The sequence below is a fragment of the Daphnia pulicaria genome, chromosome 6, assembly GCF_021234035.1.
Source record: "Daphnia pulicaria isolate SC F1-1A chromosome 6, SC_F0-13Bv2, whole genome shotgun sequence".
NCBI classification, from domain to species: Eukaryota; Metazoa; Arthropoda; class Branchiopoda; order Diplostraca; family Daphniidae; genus Daphnia; species Daphnia pulicaria.
In genome coordinates, this window is record NC_060918.1 from 15956347 (window position 1) to 15973518 (window position 17172).

At 43.5% G+C, this 17172-nt stretch overlaps 1 protein-coding gene across 3 annotated transcripts; it reads left to right on the top strand.

Annotated features, from left to right (window-relative positions):
• Positions 1–839: 839 nt before the first annotated feature.
• LOC124343461 (delta(24)-sterol reductase-like) lies at positions 840–4990 on the top strand. Of its 3 annotated transcripts, none has more exons than XM_046796781.1 (16): positions 840–1056; positions 1761–1847; positions 1930–2051; positions 2152–2247; positions 2325–2448; positions 2833–2921; positions 2999–3138; positions 3214–3244; positions 3305–3400; positions 3465–3739; positions 3808–3898; positions 3963–4051; positions 4122–4210; positions 4290–4383; positions 4457–4607; positions 4685–4990. In XM_046796781.1, the coding sequence occupies exons 2-16, from the start codon at positions 1778–1780 to the stop codon at positions 4739–4741; spliced, it is 1614 nt and encodes a 537-aa protein (XP_046652737.1). In that variant the 5' UTR covers positions 840–1056; positions 1761–1777; the 3' UTR covers positions 4742–4990. The 3 variants fall into 3 exon arrangements, with proteins under 3 accessions (XP_046652737.1, XP_046652740.1, XP_046652738.1); XM_046796784.1 differs by having other exon boundaries at positions 840–1029; XM_046796782.1 differs by lacking the exon at positions 840–1056 and having other exon boundaries at positions 1171–1847.
• The last annotated feature ends 12182 nt before the right edge of the window (positions 4991–17172 follow it).

Consider the following 17172-nt stretch of genomic DNA (forward strand, 5'->3'; position numbering starts at 1 on the left):
AACAGTGGATTCGGACATTCATCGCTAATCTGCGGAAAAAAATTGCATATTTCAGTGTTTATTTTCTCATTTTTGTGTTTCATTTCACATTTTTTTTTTTTTTTTTTCACAACTGTCCCATTATTGATTCAAACCATTTATAAACTCATTACATCTGCTTTACTGCGCCGTACCGTAGGGGAGTTATAGACAGTAGACACGGCTCTCGTGACTTTCAGCGACGATCAAAACATAATGCCAGCGGTTATTGTGTTAATCACCAATCCAGATTGCAGATTTAGTGAAATTGTGGTATAACTTCTTACTTCAATTTGTCTTTATAAGCTACTATCCCCTCGAAAAATTCAATAGAACATAAAGTAGAGTATTTAAAAAAAACGAGAGTAATTGCAGGTAAATTTTAATTTCGGGGCGAAATTTTTCCATTTTTCCCGGGCGACGGAGCGTGACAAAAATGCACTATGCACGTCGCGTTTGTATCTGTGTGAAGTATCATCTCTTTTATCTGCATTTCAGTTGTTAGTTATTTTTTTATAAAATTTTCTTAGAATTATAAGCAGTAAGAATATCTGAATATGTATTTCGTGTCATGTGTTACTTTGTTTTTTCAACGCATAGTATAAGTTGATGCGCATATTGTCTGCGACGCGCATTTTTCCTCAGGCCTGCGCTACTAACTTCGCCTAATAATAATAATGATTAAAAAAAAAAAAAAATCCTACGCGCAAGAAAAATTCCGTACAGTTTAGTACACGCGCTCAGGCCGCTCACGCATTTTAGCACTACACCAATAACACCATACACCAAAAGACACTGGTAGTAGCGTCTGCTTGAATGTGAAGGTCAAGTGACTCAAGTCCGCTCGGCAACAAGATTTGTCAGTGATCAATAATCATCATGGATAGGGCATGCTGGCTATAGGCTGCTCGTTTCTGCACATAATTTTACACTACTTTTTATACTACTAATTGTAGGAACTCTGTTTCTGTGATTCAAGTTAGTGTCGTTTGAAACCCGTTCTGTGAAAGTGTGAGTGTATAAGTTTATGGACAAAAAGTAATGTTGCTGTTCCAGCGGTCTTATTTACACCATTTTTCTTGTCTTTTTTAAGGCCATATACGAACATTTATGTTCATAGTTTCATACAGTTTGGAGGTTTTCATTGCCCATCACCAATATCCATGCATTCAATTGTAAAAAAATCCGATATGATTGACGGTTGTTATCAACATTGTGGTCTACTTAACTGCTAGGCTGTCCATCGCAATACCCCCTCCCCCCTATATTTAAATTTTTCCACGGTCCATATTATCATCCACCGTTGACGGTTTACTTAACTACTGATCGTAATCTAGCAGTCTAACCGGCGGAGTGTATATCAATGCCAGGCCAGGCCAGGCCGGCCAAGTGGCCAGACGGTTGAAACTGTCCAGCCACGACATCTGTTGTGGCAATATTTTTCATATTGGTCGATTGCCACGATACCTGCTTAAGTGCTTACAGTTACAGATTCTCTGTTGTGGGCTTGTGGGGAGAATGTCTCGATACCAATTTAGTGGGCCATGTCAATCTCGGCTTTGTTACTGTGGCTGCACTTTTGAACTTTTTAGTTATTGATTGATAAGTTGGTCAAACTATAAACTTAGGTTGCTCTCAACATGCAATAAATTGAGCATTTATACTTTACGCCTGCGGTGTTCCAGTCGATCGTTTTACATTTGTGGCTCATAATTGTTATATTTAAGAATTTTTTTTATTAGAAAGAGGATACATAGAAATGGATACTGCCACGTGGAAGAAGAAGTTGGTGCGCTTAATGGAGGATAACCGCGGTCTTATTGTTCTATGTAAACTATTTCCTTCAGAGATTAGAGTTTTATTATTAATGATATTTATGAACTTTTCACCCAATAATTGAATTTTTCGCAGTGTTCTGTTTGCCTGCCTCATTCCTTTTCGATCTCGTTCTTCAGTTGCGTAACTGGTTTAATCGTACGTTTTTGTCAGCACCCCAGCGGCACGATACACGCGTTCGCCAGATTCAATCTCAGGTAATTCAATCAAATAACTACTTTCCCATGTGATCAACAAGATTTTTATTAGGTAAGACCTTAATGTTTTAATTTTGTGTGCCTGTGTTTTTTTGAGTAGGTTCGCCATTGTAATGACCTTCCTGAAGCAGAGAAAAAGTTGATGTGCACATCTCGACCAAATTGGCTAAGCTTATCCATTACATTCTTCAGAAAAGTAAAAGGGTGTTTGACTGGCATCCATGAATAATTCTCGTGCTACAGTACGCTCTTACGTAATGATCTCTTTTGTAGGATCTTTGTCACAAAATCCCTATTCCATTGTATGACATCCTTGAACTAAAGGAGGAAGTAATGACGGTGCGCGTAGAGCCCATGGTAACTGTTGGTGATATAACTCGTTATCTGATACCCAAAGGTACTTATCTTGAACCTTGTCCCTTGAGTTCTTTTATATTAAGATAACTACGCGGAAGTTTCAGCTGATCTTGGTAGTTTAGATTACCATACAACAATTTTTTTAAATTCTGTATATTTTTATGAAATTATTTATGTGATTACTACTATTGCATGAAAAATGTGTTAAAAAGAAATCTGCGTTAAACTAAGTTATAGAAACACCTGGTCGGAAAATTAATTTTCCGCACGCCACTCGATCTGTTACTGTAAAAACGTAAGAATGTATATATTAAGTTATTGTCGACAAAAATAATTCTGATCAGGCAGGGATTGGAGAGGCTTAACTGTGAAAAGATTTATCTTTACCATTAATCAGATTTAATCAGCTTACATTTTAAAACAGGATACACTTTGGCTGTTACCTTGGAAATTGCTGATGCCACCCTCGGAGGGCTTGCGTTTGGTGTTGGTATGACGACGTACTCGCACAAGGTAGAGTTAGATTTATTTATTTATTTTTTTAATCTTTTTTTTCGAACATTCGTTGTAAATTTGAATGATTTTATTAGGTCGGGTTGTACCAAGAGACGATTGTTGCGTACGAAGTTGTGCTGGGAGATGGATCTTTAGTTCGAGTGACCAAGGACAATGAATACTCAGATTTATTTTACTGTCTTCCGTGGTCTCACGGTACTCTAGGATTTCTCGTGTAATGCAAACCATACGCACTGCGAATATTTTCTTTCATATGCGTACTAATTCGAATTATTTCAAATTATTTTAGTGCACTGGAACTTCAAATCATCCCTGTGAAAGTAAGCGAATGAACAACAAAAATTTTGATTCAATTTGATTAATTTTTGATTTCCATGAAGCCTTATGTGAAAATGGAGTACATTCCGATCAACGGTCAAAAAGAATATTGCGATAAAATTCGAGAACTATCAGGGGCAATGGATAAAGATAAACAGGTATGAATATTTATGTAACAAGGTAAAAGGAAAAAAAAAAAATTCTAACCCGTAATATTTGCAGACCCCTGATTTTGTTGAGGCGACTATTTTTAGCAAACACGAAGCAGTCCTTATGGTCGGTCACTTTGCAAATGTAAAAAATGCGCAGGAAGAGGCACAAATTAATCACGTAGCACGTTGGTATAAACCATGGTTTTATAAACACGTTGAAAGCTTTCTTAACAAGCCTCCAAGTCAAGAATTTATACCACTACGGGAGTATCTTTTACGCCACAATCGTGCGATTTTCTGGGTGGTCGAATCCATGATCCCTTTTGGTAATAATCCACTTTTCAGGTGATAAATAGTGATTATATTTGCGGTACTTCCATTTCTATTGCCAATTGAATATCGACACTTGACAGGCTATTGTTCGGATGGCTACTGCCCCCAAAACCTGCATTCCTGAAGTTCACAACAACACCAGGCATTCGTGCTATGACTTTCACTAAGCAGGTAGGTTATAACGAATTATAATTCTCCCTTTTTTTTAAATTTTTAAATATCCAATCTCTTTCAGGTTTTTCAAGATATCGTTCTTCCTATTAACGTCCTGGAAAAACAGATTGATGTTGCAGAAGAAATATTTGATGCATATCCCATTTTAGTGTATTTTATTTTAATTATTTTTTCTTTGGCAGTTTTTTTAAATAGTAAAATAAATATTTCTCGAAATTAGGTACCCTTGCAGAATATACGATCATGGACCACATACAGGCCAGCTTCGTCCTCCTCGATCTGACCAAATGTGTCCGGGTACTAACTGGGGTAAGCATAATTTCATATTAATTTAGAGCTGATGGATAGAACTTAATGTGGTTCTTAACATCTTTTTACTTTAAATTAGGTATGTTTAATGATCTTGGAGTTTATGGTGTACCGGGGCCAGTCAAGCGGAAGGAACGTTTTGACGCTGTGGGTGCTATGAGAAAAATGGAAAAGTACTACACATTTTACTGATTAAGCAATGTTTGAAACAATTTTTTTACGCATTTTAAAAAATCCAATTTTAAGATTTACTCGTGACGTTGGTGGATATCCCTTTTTGTACGCAGACATCTTTATGAACCGCAAGGAATTTGAAGAGATGTTTGATCTCGTAGCTTATGAAAAAGCCCGAGCAAAATACCATGCCAACGACGCGTTTCCTCACCTTTATGATAAGGTATAATTTATTTGATTTATTTACTTAAGTTGTAGTATTCGACTGTGTTTACACAATAATCATCCTTTAACATGAAGGTCAAACCGGAGATAGACGTCTTTCAAGTTGGCAAAGAATATATGGATCCTCTGTAAAGTGGAAGCAGGTTTTCCTATGGTTTACTAATAGAAAATGGGGCTGGGGTAAGACAATTAATTTCTTCAATGAAAAATAAATGATGTTAATTAAATTTTCAAGTTGTCTTTATTGTTGCATGTTTTAAATGATTTTTAGTAAATAGAATATACAGACGTAGCTAAGAATATGTCCAATGTCCCTCTTTTTACGCCGGTCTATTTCGGTCCGTTGAACTATGTTAATACAATTTCCCTACTTGTCTTTTACAGCGTGCGCTAATAAAAAAAATTATTTTATTTGTAGGCAAAAATCAAATCCCTGAAGTTGGTAAGGTCAGACAGGGTGGAATATATCAGTGGTATGAAATATGAAGGTATGAAGACTGGTTAAGTTAGGTCGAAGGTTCATACGAGGTCAGTTTGAAGGTTAATTTGACCATGGGGACGTTTGTCGACATTTATTCTCACACAACTATCCACCGCAGAAAGATTCCCCTACGTATGCCGACTTCTGAGTGTAGGGTGGGCGTGGTTACGGTGAAAGAATGGTTATCATTGGTTGGATCGATCAATGCTCTGTGCAATGTGAATGGTGGTCTGACGCATATATGGGTTGTTAAAGATAGCGGATGCTTGCTTCGGATACTTCATTGCTAAAGAACGAACTGCAGGAGCTAGTGTTCCACTAAAGAGTGCGTATAACAACTTTTTGATTGTTTGACCATATATACATTGTGGAGCAAACAAACAAAAACAGTTAGATGCCTCCGAAGAGGAAGACGAAGCTCCGTAGATCGTGGCAAAGGTGACGATTTCGTTACTCGGGTCCATCAATGGGCGTGGTACAAGATGATCCTATCCACCAAGGCTTTTGCTGTCACTAGGGCGGTAGTGTTCGCTAGAGGTACAACTTCAACCCATTTTGTAAAGTAGTCCGTAATCACCAAAATGTAAGCATTTCCCGTTGGGGAAGGAGGTGTGATGGGTCCCAAGAAATCTAGTCCCAATACGTCAAACGGCCGGTTGGTTAATTCCAATGGGTTTAGGAATGTCCGCAACGTTGAACGGCGTTGAGCAGCACACACAGTACATACCCGACAATACTCTTTGACGTCGTCGACTAAAGAAGGCCAATAATATTTGTCCTCGAGTCTAAGACGGGTTCTTCTGGTCGCTAAATGACCGGAAAGCGGAGAGTCATGATACTCCTCCAAGAGTTGTTTTCTAAGCGAGAGTGGGAACACCACTTGAATTTGGGATGACCGTCGTCTTTTCTGAGAAAGAGGAGGGCCATCCCTACACAAAACGTCATTTCTGAGAAAGAACAGGCCGATTTCTTTCATTCAACAAGGGACCGGGTATTTGTTCCCATCTTTTAATTCTCCGTGTTCTAAGAAGTAGCGGATGTCGCTACAGAGCGGGTCGTCCCTTTGTTCCCATACAAGGACTAGATTATCTGATTCTTCCCTCGCTTGTACGGAACTGATCGGTATCCGAGACAGGAAATCGGCATTTTCGTTGACCCGACCCGGGCGGAAACGGATGGTGTAATTCATGTTGGCTAGCATGATAGACCAACGTCCCAACCTTCCTCCTTCATCATTGAAGGTTTTTAACCATTGCAACGGGCGATGGTCACTGATTATTTCGAATGGTTTGTCCTGTAGATAGTGCCGAAATCTTTGAATTCCTAACACGACTGCGGCGTCCTCTTTCTCGATGGTGGAATAGTTTAGCTCAGCCTTGTTAAAATGCCGACTGACGTACGCGATGGGCCTGTCTTTTCCATCGTGCATTTGGGACAAGACGGCTCCTGCGCCATAGTTACTGGCATCGGTGTAAATTAAAATTCCCTTGTAAAATCCGGGCATGCCAAGACCGGTTCTGTTACGAGACTCGTTCTAAGCCTCTCAAACACCGCGATTTCTAGTTCTCCCCAGACAATGAGGTCTCTTGGTTTTGTTTCTCCTTTTGTTTGCTCTAACAGAGGGTGGGCGATCGAGGAAAAATCCGTGATGAACCTCCTATAATAAGAGCCTAACCCTAAGAAGGACTGCAATTATACTACGGTGGTTGGCCACTATAGATTCGATTTTGGCTGGGTCGGGCGCAACACCCTCCGCCGTAATCACATGTCCTAAATAATTCACTGACTCACACAAAAAACTACACTTAGTTAGCTGCATCTTCAAATTTGCTTCGTCTAGAAGTCGAAATACTTCCTTCAGGTTCCTAAAATGTTCTTCTACAGTTTGGGAGAAAACGATGATGTCGTCTAAGTAAACCAAGCAGGTTTTACCTAGCACGCTTCGCAAGACATGATTCATCAGACGTTGAAACGTCCCTGGGGCATTCGTTAACCCAAAAGCTAGGCGGTTCCATTCATAGAGATTGTTATCTACTATGAAGGCAGTTTTTTCCTTAGACTCGTCGTCCATCTCGATCTGCCAATACCCTGAGGCGAGATCGTTGGTTGAAAATAATATCTGTCCACTTAACATGTCGAGGACGTCGTCAATCCTTGGTAAAGTGAATGAATCTTTTTTTGTAATAGCAGTTAACTTCCTATAATCTACGCATAATCTGACGTCGCCTGACTTCTTTTTTACCAACACGATGGGGGCGGACCAAGGTGAGAGGGAAGGTTGAATTATTTTGTTCCGAAGAAGTTCGTCGATAATTTCCTGGGCTACTTCCTTTTGGTAGGGGGAGAAGCGATAGGCTCGCTGTCGAATGGGACCCTGTCCTTGAGTATTGATGACGTGTTTAACTAAGTCGGTACGACCCAGTTCGCTTGTCTGAAAGGCGAATGAATGATTATGGTCGGTCAGAACGGTTCCGAGCTTCTCCCGATGTTCTTCTGGAATGTCCTTAAGGCATTCCTCAAAATTGTGTGGTATCGTGATTTTAGTTGATAAAGATGCGATTTTTGCAGTTTTGTTCCTAACAAATAAGATTCGACCTAGAGATGTCGTACTTGCAAGTTTAATAGTTTTATTGGATTCATTTACTAAAACTAATCGGAAGGCGAATTCCTGCCCTTGCGAAATAAAAGGATCTATGCGTAGACCCATCGGTAGTCCTGGACTACCCTTGAAAATGAATGAGGTGTCAGGGGGTAGTTGAGTGCCATCCCCCCCGCTCTCCATTACACATGCTGAAAATGGAGGTGTGGTGAGTTTTCCCCCGGTCATGATAAACGGTTCTAGTCGGTTGTTGAATTGATCAGGTTCTCTAACCCGGTATACCCGCTTCTCAAACCCGTCGATCACGAATTTGTGTTCATAGAGGGCATCTAAACCTAGAATGCAATCTTCCATGATTCCCTGAGCGACGACGAATTCCTGTGACAAAAATTCGGGGGTGTTCTCGTTTTCAACGCGAATGTTTGTTTTAATAGTGCCGATGCACGATAATCGTCTGATAATCATTAATGTCAAAAAGGTTAATGCTTACGTCTCTAGAAAAGGAATACGGTAATTCCGGAAATTTTAAGCTGCACAAGAATTTTATCGCTAATAAGGCATTTACTCGCGCCAGTGTCTACGAGCGCTTCCACAACACAATCACCTAAATAAATCTTCACTTTTAGAGTTTTAAAATTCGCCTTTATACTCTTGATGTATTGTAGGGGCTTTGGACAGGTCCCACCGAGTGGCCCAACTGGTTGTTCGGTGATGACTAGTTTTCCACGTATCCCGAATTGGGACCAGGAGGAGAAAAGTGACCTGGAACAGGTTGTCCTGAAGGGTGGGGAGGTCTAGGGTTTCTGATCGTTGGGCAAAAATGTGGGCGGTGTCCGAGTTTATTACATGTCCTACAACGGTCATTTACCATTTGTTGTTTAACCCAACAATTGGCCTCCGTGTGGGTCCCCCAGGTGTTGTGAAAATCACAGAATACCGCAGCTCTTTTAAACGCGCCTGGTTGAGTGACGAAACTCTGGTTAGGGATGTGGAACTGCACTTGCTTCTGTGCAACTGTTTTCTCATTAATTCAAGATTTCGCTCGACTTCCTCCTGGTGTGTGGCAGCTTTCTTTTCAACTTTTTCGTTGAGGCGGTCCAGGGCTTCCACTACTCGAGCTTTTTCGGAGTTAGCCGTCGTCTCGCGCGCTGCGTTAACAGCGTGAATCTCGTTACGAGTTTCGGCTTCTTCTATAGCAAGGGCAATTAACTCGGCCTTATCGATCAATTTTTCCAGAGAAGGGGAATCTTTGTGTTTAAGGCTGGCCTGTAAATCTGGTTGCAACCCTTCAATGAACCTATCCATCATCATCTGTTCCCTCGAAGCGCTAGCGGCGGAGTCAAGTTTACCGCTGATAGGGTACGCCAGATGAAAAGCTTTCCTCATTCGGTTGGCATAGCGTCGTATGTTTTCCTCGGGCTCTCGACTCATGTTGTGGAATTCTACACTTCGTTTCGATCTGGTTTCCATGGAGTGAAAAAGCTTGTTTGGTCGCGATTTAACGTCGCTATAGTTCCTAGCCTTGATGGGGTTGTCTAGTTTGAACGTGTCAAATTCTTCAGCGGCTTCCCCGTACAACTTAGAACGCAGTAATTGCAGCTTTCTACCTTCATCAAAATCTCCTAAGGCCAATGCGGCTTCTAGATGTGCAACCCAGTCGTCAAAGCTCCCTATGATTAAGGAGGAGATGGTGTTTGATCTCAAACAACAATTCGTCCTGAGGGACGTCTATTATTGGAAGATTTCCGTAATGCAGAAAGAAATTTTGGGAGTTGAAGGAGTTGATAAGTGTACTTTCGGCTTCGCTGATGAGCGTTTCGTTCTTGGCTAAAAGAGCCCTTCTTTCAGCTTCCTGTGAGAGGTCGTACCCCTCGAGCTGCTGTGCGAGTTCCGCTAAATATAAATAAGCGGCACAATCCTTCCCACTATGCGCGTGAGGGGTTGGTTGGGAAACGGTTACCTCGGATGCCGTAGGCCTTGCACCCAATAACGCCCAGTTAGAATTATTGGTTGTGTTTATGCCCAATTGCTTATTCTCAAATTTCTGCGTGATTTCAAGGGGGGGGAAGGTTGGACGCACCGGTGGCGCCCTCGGGGTGTTTGCGCAAAAAGGAACTCTTGAACGATTTGGAAAGTTTTTTGAAAAAGGAGGGCGGGGGATTCATATTACTGAAAGCTATTGGGGGTTTTGCCTTGGTAGCGGCGGCGGCCCATAGGTCGATGGATCTGACCAGTACAATGCGGGGGGGAGGGGAACCTAGATCGCTGCCACCACATGTAAGACTCCTCCCGTCTCCCGATCTGTTGCCCGAAAGGATTGACCGTGTGATCAATACTCTCAGCCGACAGGTATCAGGGCCGAGTACGAAATCTACATACGATGCTAGCTATTACGGGTGATACAATAATTTTTTAGCTTACGGTTGGTACATGCTACAAAGAGGGGTTAATGGCGTCGAGGAGGGGGAGGTGGCGATCTAGTAGGCGGCGGCGGCTGGTACTAGGCGAGGGCGAAGTGGTCGGTCGTGATCCGGCGGGACGCGGCCGTGACTGGGCGAGATGGCGGTGGCGTGATTTGACGATCCAGCGACGCGGTGTAAGACGGGATGAGACGACACGCGTACACTACAAGCTAGACCTATGTTGACGAACACGAAATACACTACACAAAACAAGCCGCGTTGATGGAACTAAAAGTTTATTATCTCACTACGGGGACAGGCACAAATACAGAAATAGAGGCGACACAACCACCCGCGCAGTGCGCATATCAGAAATGGACTGGCGCATCGGCCAAAACGACCAGCAATTTATTTCAAGTTGCAAGGTCGGATGTTTTTAATCACCGCCGAGGGAATTAATGTTCTACGTGCTACACAAATTTTTATCAAAGTTCATAGAAGGTCAAAATGTTGGTGTACAATGGGCAAGGTTAGCGATAAGAAAGTTCAACGGAGGGCAAGTCATAAAAAAGAGGGTGTGAACAATTAGTGTTTGAGCGAAGCAAGGTGTGAATCCTCCGATCCCATGGGGACGTAGTCAAAAAGCAGCCATCTGGCCTTGCCAGATGTGAAGAAGGGCAAACGGACACATTTTTATTCATTTAGAAATACAACTTAAATTTAACTGCAGTAACATAGATGTTCGATCTCACGGCGTTCGCGGTCGATGGATCCTTACAATATGCACGTAGGATGAGTGGCGGAGCGCGAGAATAGAAAGGGAGAATGGAGAGGGAGAATAAAGAGGAAGAATGGAGAGGGAGAATAGCAAGGGAGAATAGAGAGGGAGAATGGAGAGGGAGAATGGAGAGGGAGGGTAGCTGCTACCGAATAGCAAGGGGAGGAGACCACGGAGTGGTCGACGACCGGCGGCTCGGCTGTCTGATGGACTGTCGGCTGGACTCTGCTTCCGGTGGCTGCTGGTGACTGCTCTGCGGTTGTTGCTGCTGCTGTTGTCGATGCTACTACTCTGCTACTACTGATGCTACTGACGGCGAGGATGTCGTTGCTGCTTGGTTATATACCAGCAGCGTAGCCGGTGTAATTTGGAGATGTCTCAAAATTGCACGGTCATTGGCGAGAAATTGGATGAGGCAAAAAGGTACCCCGAAGGTTTGACAAGAGGGTAATAGGAATACATATGTAAGGTGAGTGATGGGTCTGACTCGGCAGAGTCAGAGGTAGATTAGATAGATTGATTAACTGGTGGGGAAGCTGGAAAAGGGAAAGCGATGTGGGGGGGGGGGGGAAAGGATCAATAGTTTGAAATACATTATATATCTCCCCCCTTCGAAATTCTCGTCCTCGAGGCTTCCAAAGGTTGGAGTGGCAAATAGTTGGAAGAGTACGGCCATTTTTTGGATTTCACGCATAGTGTGATGTATTTTTCCATGCGGGATTGATGAAGCTGGAGCGCTTGATTGTCTTCGATAATTTTCTCGTTTTCGGCGAGGAGATGCTGGTCTGCCTTGACTTGTAGTTGGTTGATGCCGTATCCATTTCGGGCGAAAATTTGATTTGTGGAAGACATCAATGGCTGTCTCTACAAAATATAGAAAGCGGGCGTCGTGCTGTGTATATTCCGTGCAATACCGTCCGTATCGCGGGTAGTCCTCTGCGAGGATGGTTAAAGATGTTGGGGGCGTCCATTTGCTGGTGTTGGCGAGGTGAAAGGTTGAATAAAGTAGTTCCGATTGTTTGGTTGGAACTGGGACTTTATTGTAAAGGCTCGTCCGTCTGCCAGCCTATCGATAGTCGAGTATAACACATAAGTAACTGGCTTTGGCGGCGATTTATGGGGTTGGTACGTGCACTCTTCGTCTGGAAACTTGAGAAACCCCATATTTTTTGCCGCACTACAGTCACACACCGTTGCATTGAAGGCGGTTAAGGGACAAGGAAAGAAGAGGATGAGAGCCAACACTGAGAGCAATCTAGATAGAAACGAAAGCACAAAAACATTTCATTTTATGGTAAGATAGTTTTTAAGAGGTGCCGTGGTCGGAGACCTGCACGTCGGGGTGGGGGATTTTCGATAGTTGCGGTCGATGGATCCGCAGGGGTGTTGGGGGGAGCACGAATATTTGGGGTTTCAGGAAAAACAGACATATCAAGGGTTCCATCCGGAACATCGTCAAAAGTTAAGAGGTCAAGTGATGCATTAGCAGACATGTTACGATTGGGGACGGGGGACAGTGGGGGTGAGTTCAAGTCAGTTTCAGAAGACGAGGATAGGTCAAGGACGGAAGATGGCCTGTCGACTGTGTCTAAGGTAACGTGGGGCAGGTCCCTCCAAATCATGGATTCACACAAGGGTTTGAGTCGGTTAACATTTGAGTCTGCTCGCCTGGGTACCCTAGATTTCCACCGTGTGGTTTGGATTTACCTTGGTGACCCGATACGGCCCAATAAACCGAGGAATAAGTTTCTTACTTGTCCTCAACAGCGGGGTCTTCATTGTCAACAAGACCCTGTCGTCTATTTCGTACAGTAGTTCCTGCGCTCGTTTATTGTACTGCTCTGGTTGTTGTTGTCTCGCTTTCCACATGCTACGTTTTGCCAATTGAAATGCCTCGTGAATGGGTTGCATCAATTGACTTTTATAGTCAGAGGGCACCGTACTTAGATGGTGTCGAACGCGCAAGAATTGATCGATGGGGAGGACGGGATCTCGGCCGTGGTTTAAAAAATACGGGGTTTCGTTAGTTGATGAATGAACGGAGTTCCTGTACGCAAAGGCAAATGGCCCCAACGCATCTTCCCATTTCGCAAAACCCTTCCTGAGGTATTTACGTACCATATCCATCATGGTCCGATTAAAACGCTCCGTAAGGCCGTTAGTCTGGGGGTGGTACGCGGTCGATATAAGGTACTTAATGTCTAGCGTTTTGCAGAGGGATGTGAACAATTCGGAGGTGAAATTAGAGCCCCTATCTGTGACCACCGTGCAAGGGGGGCCATGGGGCCACAAGATTATCCTATCCACTAAGGCTTTCGCCATCACTAGGGCGGTAGTGTTTGGTAGAGGTACAACTTCAACCCATTTTGTAAAATATCTGTAATCAGCAAAATGTAAGCGTTTCCCGTTGGAGAAGGAGGTGTTACAGGCCCCAAGAAATCTAATCCCAGTACTACAAACGGCGGGTTGGTTAATTCCAATGGGTTTAGGAATGTCCGCAACGTGGAACGGCGTTGAGCAGCGCACACGGTACATAAACGACAATATTCTTTGACGTCGTCGACTAAAGAGGGCCAATAATATATGTCCTCGAGTCTAAGACGGGTTCTTCTGGTCGCTAAATGGCCGGAAAGCGGAGTCATGATATTCCTCTAAAAGTTGCTTTCGAAGTAGGACCACCACTTGAATTTGGGATGACCGTCGTCTTTTCTGCGAGAGTCCCTGCACAAAACGTCATTTCGAAGAAAGAACAGGCCGATTTCTTTCATCCAGCTAGGGACCGGGTATTTGTTTCCGTCTTTGAGTTCACCGTGTTCTAAGAAATAGCAGATGTCGCTACAGAGGGGGTCGTCCCTCTGTTCCCATACAAGAACTAGATTGTCTGATACTTCTCTTTCCCTTACAGAACATACCGGAATTCGAGACAGAAAATCTGCATTTTCGTTGACTCGACCTGGGCGGAAACGGATGGTGCAATCCATGTTGGCTAACGTGATGGACGAACGTCCTAATTTTCCTCCTTCGTCCTTGAAGGTTTTTAACCATTGCAACGGGCGATGGTCACTGATTATCACGAAGGGTTTGTCTTGTAGGTAGTGTCGGAATCTTTGAATTCCTAACACGACCGCAGCGGCCTCTTTCTCGATGGTGGAATAGTTCAACTCAGCCTTGTTAAAATGTCGACTGGCGTACGCAATAGGTCTGTCTTTTCCCTCATGCATTTCGGATAAGACGGCTCCCGCGCCATAGTTACTGGCGTCTGTGTAAATTAAAAACTCCTTTGTAAAATCCGGGTAGGCCAAGACTGATTCAGTTACGAGACTCGTTCTAAGCCTCTCAAACGCCACGATTTCTAGTCCTCCCCAGACAATGAGATCTTTTGGTTTCGGCTTTCCTTTGGTTTGCTCTAACAGAGGGTGGGCAATAGAGGAAAAATCCTTGATGAACCTCCTATAATAAGAGGCTAATCCTAAGAAGGACTGCAATTCTACTACGATGATTGGCCTAAGGAAATTAACGATAGACTCGATTTTGGCTGGGTCGGGCGCAACACCCTCTGCAGAAATTACATGTCCTAAATAATGTACTGTTTTACACAAAAAATTGCACTTGGTCAACTGCATCTTCAAATTTGCTTCATCTAGAAGTCGAAATACTTCCTTCAGGTTCCTTCAGGTTCCTAAAATGTTCTTCTACAGTTTTGGAGAACACTTTGATATCGTCTAAGTAAACCAAGCAGGTTTTACCTAGCACGCTTCTTAAGACATAATTCATCAAACGTTTAAACTTCCCTGGGGAATTCGTCAGAACAAAATCTAAGCGATTCCATTCATAGAGATTGTTATCTACTATGAAGGCGGTTTTTTCTTTAGACTCGTCGTCTATCTCGATCTGCCAATACCCTGAGGCGAGATCGATGGTTGAAAATAATTTCTGCGCACTTAATATGTCGAGGACGTCGTCAATCCTCGGTAAAGGGAAAGAATCCTTTTTCGTGATAGCATTTAACCTCATATAATCTACGCATAATCTGACGTCGCCTGATTTTTTTTAACCAACACGATGGGGGCGGCCCAAGGAGATAGAGAGGATTGGATAATCTTATGTCGCAGTTACTGTCAATGATGGCCCGCGCTGTTTCCCTTTGGTGGGGGGGAAAAACGGTAGGCTCTTTTTCTAATTGGGCCCTGGCCTTGGGTGTCGATAGAGTGTTTCACGAGGTCGGTGTGACCTAGTTCGCTGGTTTTGAACGCGAATGATCCCTGGTGGCTTGCTAGTAACTCTACTAGTTCGTCACGGTAGTCTTCTGCAACATTGGAGACGGCGTTTTAAAATATGTTGGGGTCGATTTTCTGTGTTTATATCGCGGAAGCTATTTGTTGACTGTTGATTCGGACACACAGTTTCCGACCAAGGGAGGTGTTACTGGGAAGAGAAATTGTCTGCGTGGTTTCGTTCACTACTACTATCCTAAAGGTGTCTGAAGCGCTCTTTGATACATACGGTTCTAGCCTAAGACCTGGCGGTAAAGTTGGGTTGTTCGCAAGAAAGCATGAGGTGCCGGGAGGGAATTTGGCACCGTCCCCCCGCTCTTCACTATGCATGCTAAAAATGGAGGTACAACGAGTTTTTTATGGATCTCCACTACTGGGTCCCTACGGTTGTTGGATTGATCAGATCCCCTAACGCGGTAGACACGCTTTTCGTGGCCGTCGATCACAAAATTATGTTGATAAAGAGCGTCTAAACCCAGAACGCATTCTTCCATAATTCCATGGACTACGACGAATTCCTGCTGCAGGGATTCGGAAGGTCTTTGGTTTGCTACAAAAAAACTCGTTTTGATCTTGCCCGTGCTTGTTAAACACTTATCGTTGATATCAACAAGGTTAATACCAACATCACTACGGAAAAGAGATTTCTGCACCTCCAGATTGCTTTAGACGTGAAAAAAGATGATTATTGACGAGGCTTCTTCCTGCTCCGCTATCGACCAATGCGTTGACTACGCGTTCCCCTATTTGAATTTTTAACCTTTGGGGTCTCTAGATCTGAAAGGACACTCCTAAAATGTTGCCGGGGCTTTGAAGACATCCAACCGAGCGGCCCAACTAGATGATTGGTGGATTTTAGTTTCCCCCTGGACCTGAATGGGATCCAGACGGAGTTGTTGTGTTAAAACTAGCCTCCCATGACGGGGGAGGAGGTTTAGGGTTTTTAATGGGAGTGCAATAGTTAGCTCGGTGTCCCAAACTTTTGCATAGATGACAGCGATCATTAGCCATCATCATTTTGACGTGGCAATCCTCTTCAGAATGTGAACCCCATGTATTGTGAAAGTCGCAGATTACTGCGGTTCTCCTAAAGGCCCCTGGTTGCTGGACGAAACCTTGTTAAGGGGAGAATCTGACTTGTTGGGTGAGCTGTTTTCTCATCTGAGCTAAACTATTTTGCAACTCTTCGTGGTGTGTAGTTGCCTTGCGGTCAACCTTCTCATTTAAACGTTCTAGCTGGGCTTCCATCACACGGGCAAATTTGGGTTGAGGGGCTGTTCCTTCTCGTGCGGCAAAAACCGCATGTACTCAGCTTCTGGTTTGCGCTTCTTTTAACGCCATAGCTAACAACTCAGCTTTGTCAATTAATTTCTCAAAAGATGGGAACTCCTTGTGCTTTAATCTATTATGGAGGTTGGATTGGAGACCTTCGATGAATCTGTCCATCATCATCTGATCCCGAGATGCATTTGTGGTGGGGTCCAGAGTACCTTTTAGTGGGTAGGCCAAATGGAACGCCTTCCTCATCCTATAAGCGTACCGCCTCATGTTCTCTTCCGGCTCCCTACTCATGTTGTGGAATTCAACACTTCTTTGAGACCTAGTCTCCATAGAGTGGAACAGCTTCATTAGTCGAGATGTAACCTCGGTATACGACCTGGCCCTAATGGGGTTATCGAGCTTGAAAGTATCAAACTCTTCGGCAGCTTCCCCTTACAACTTGGAACGCATCAATTGCAGCTTTCTGCTTTCATCAAAATCTCCTAAGGCCAACGCGGCTTCCAGATGCTTCATCCAGTCGTCAAAGCGGCCAGAAGTATCCCGATCACAAAATATTTTAACCAAGATGAGTGCCTGCATTGCTTGTGCCTGTTTAATTTTCATAGCCTTCTCCTCAGGAGTCGAGAAAAAACTACTTAATTGCTGAGTGGGGCCTTGTGATGATGATTCATTTGGTCCTACTGGGGGTGGCAGGACGACCGTTACCCCTGCATTTGGGCGTTATAGGGAAATGACTGGCCCTGGCGTA

Bases quoted from the DNA above. Each gene is read 5' to 3' on its own strand.
- LOC124343461 (XM_046796781.1), top strand. From the start codon at position 1,778: ATGGATACTGCCACGTGGAAGAAGAAGTTGGTGCGCTTAATGGAGGAT. The intron at 1,848-1,929 runs GTAAACTATTTC...AATTTTTCGCAG, and splicing joins CCGCGGTCTTATTGTTCTAT to TGTTCTGTTTGCCTGCCTCA. The intron at 4,384-4,456 runs GTACTACACATT...TCCAATTTTAAG, and splicing joins GCTATGAGAAAAATGGAAAA to ATTTACTCGTGACGTTGGTG.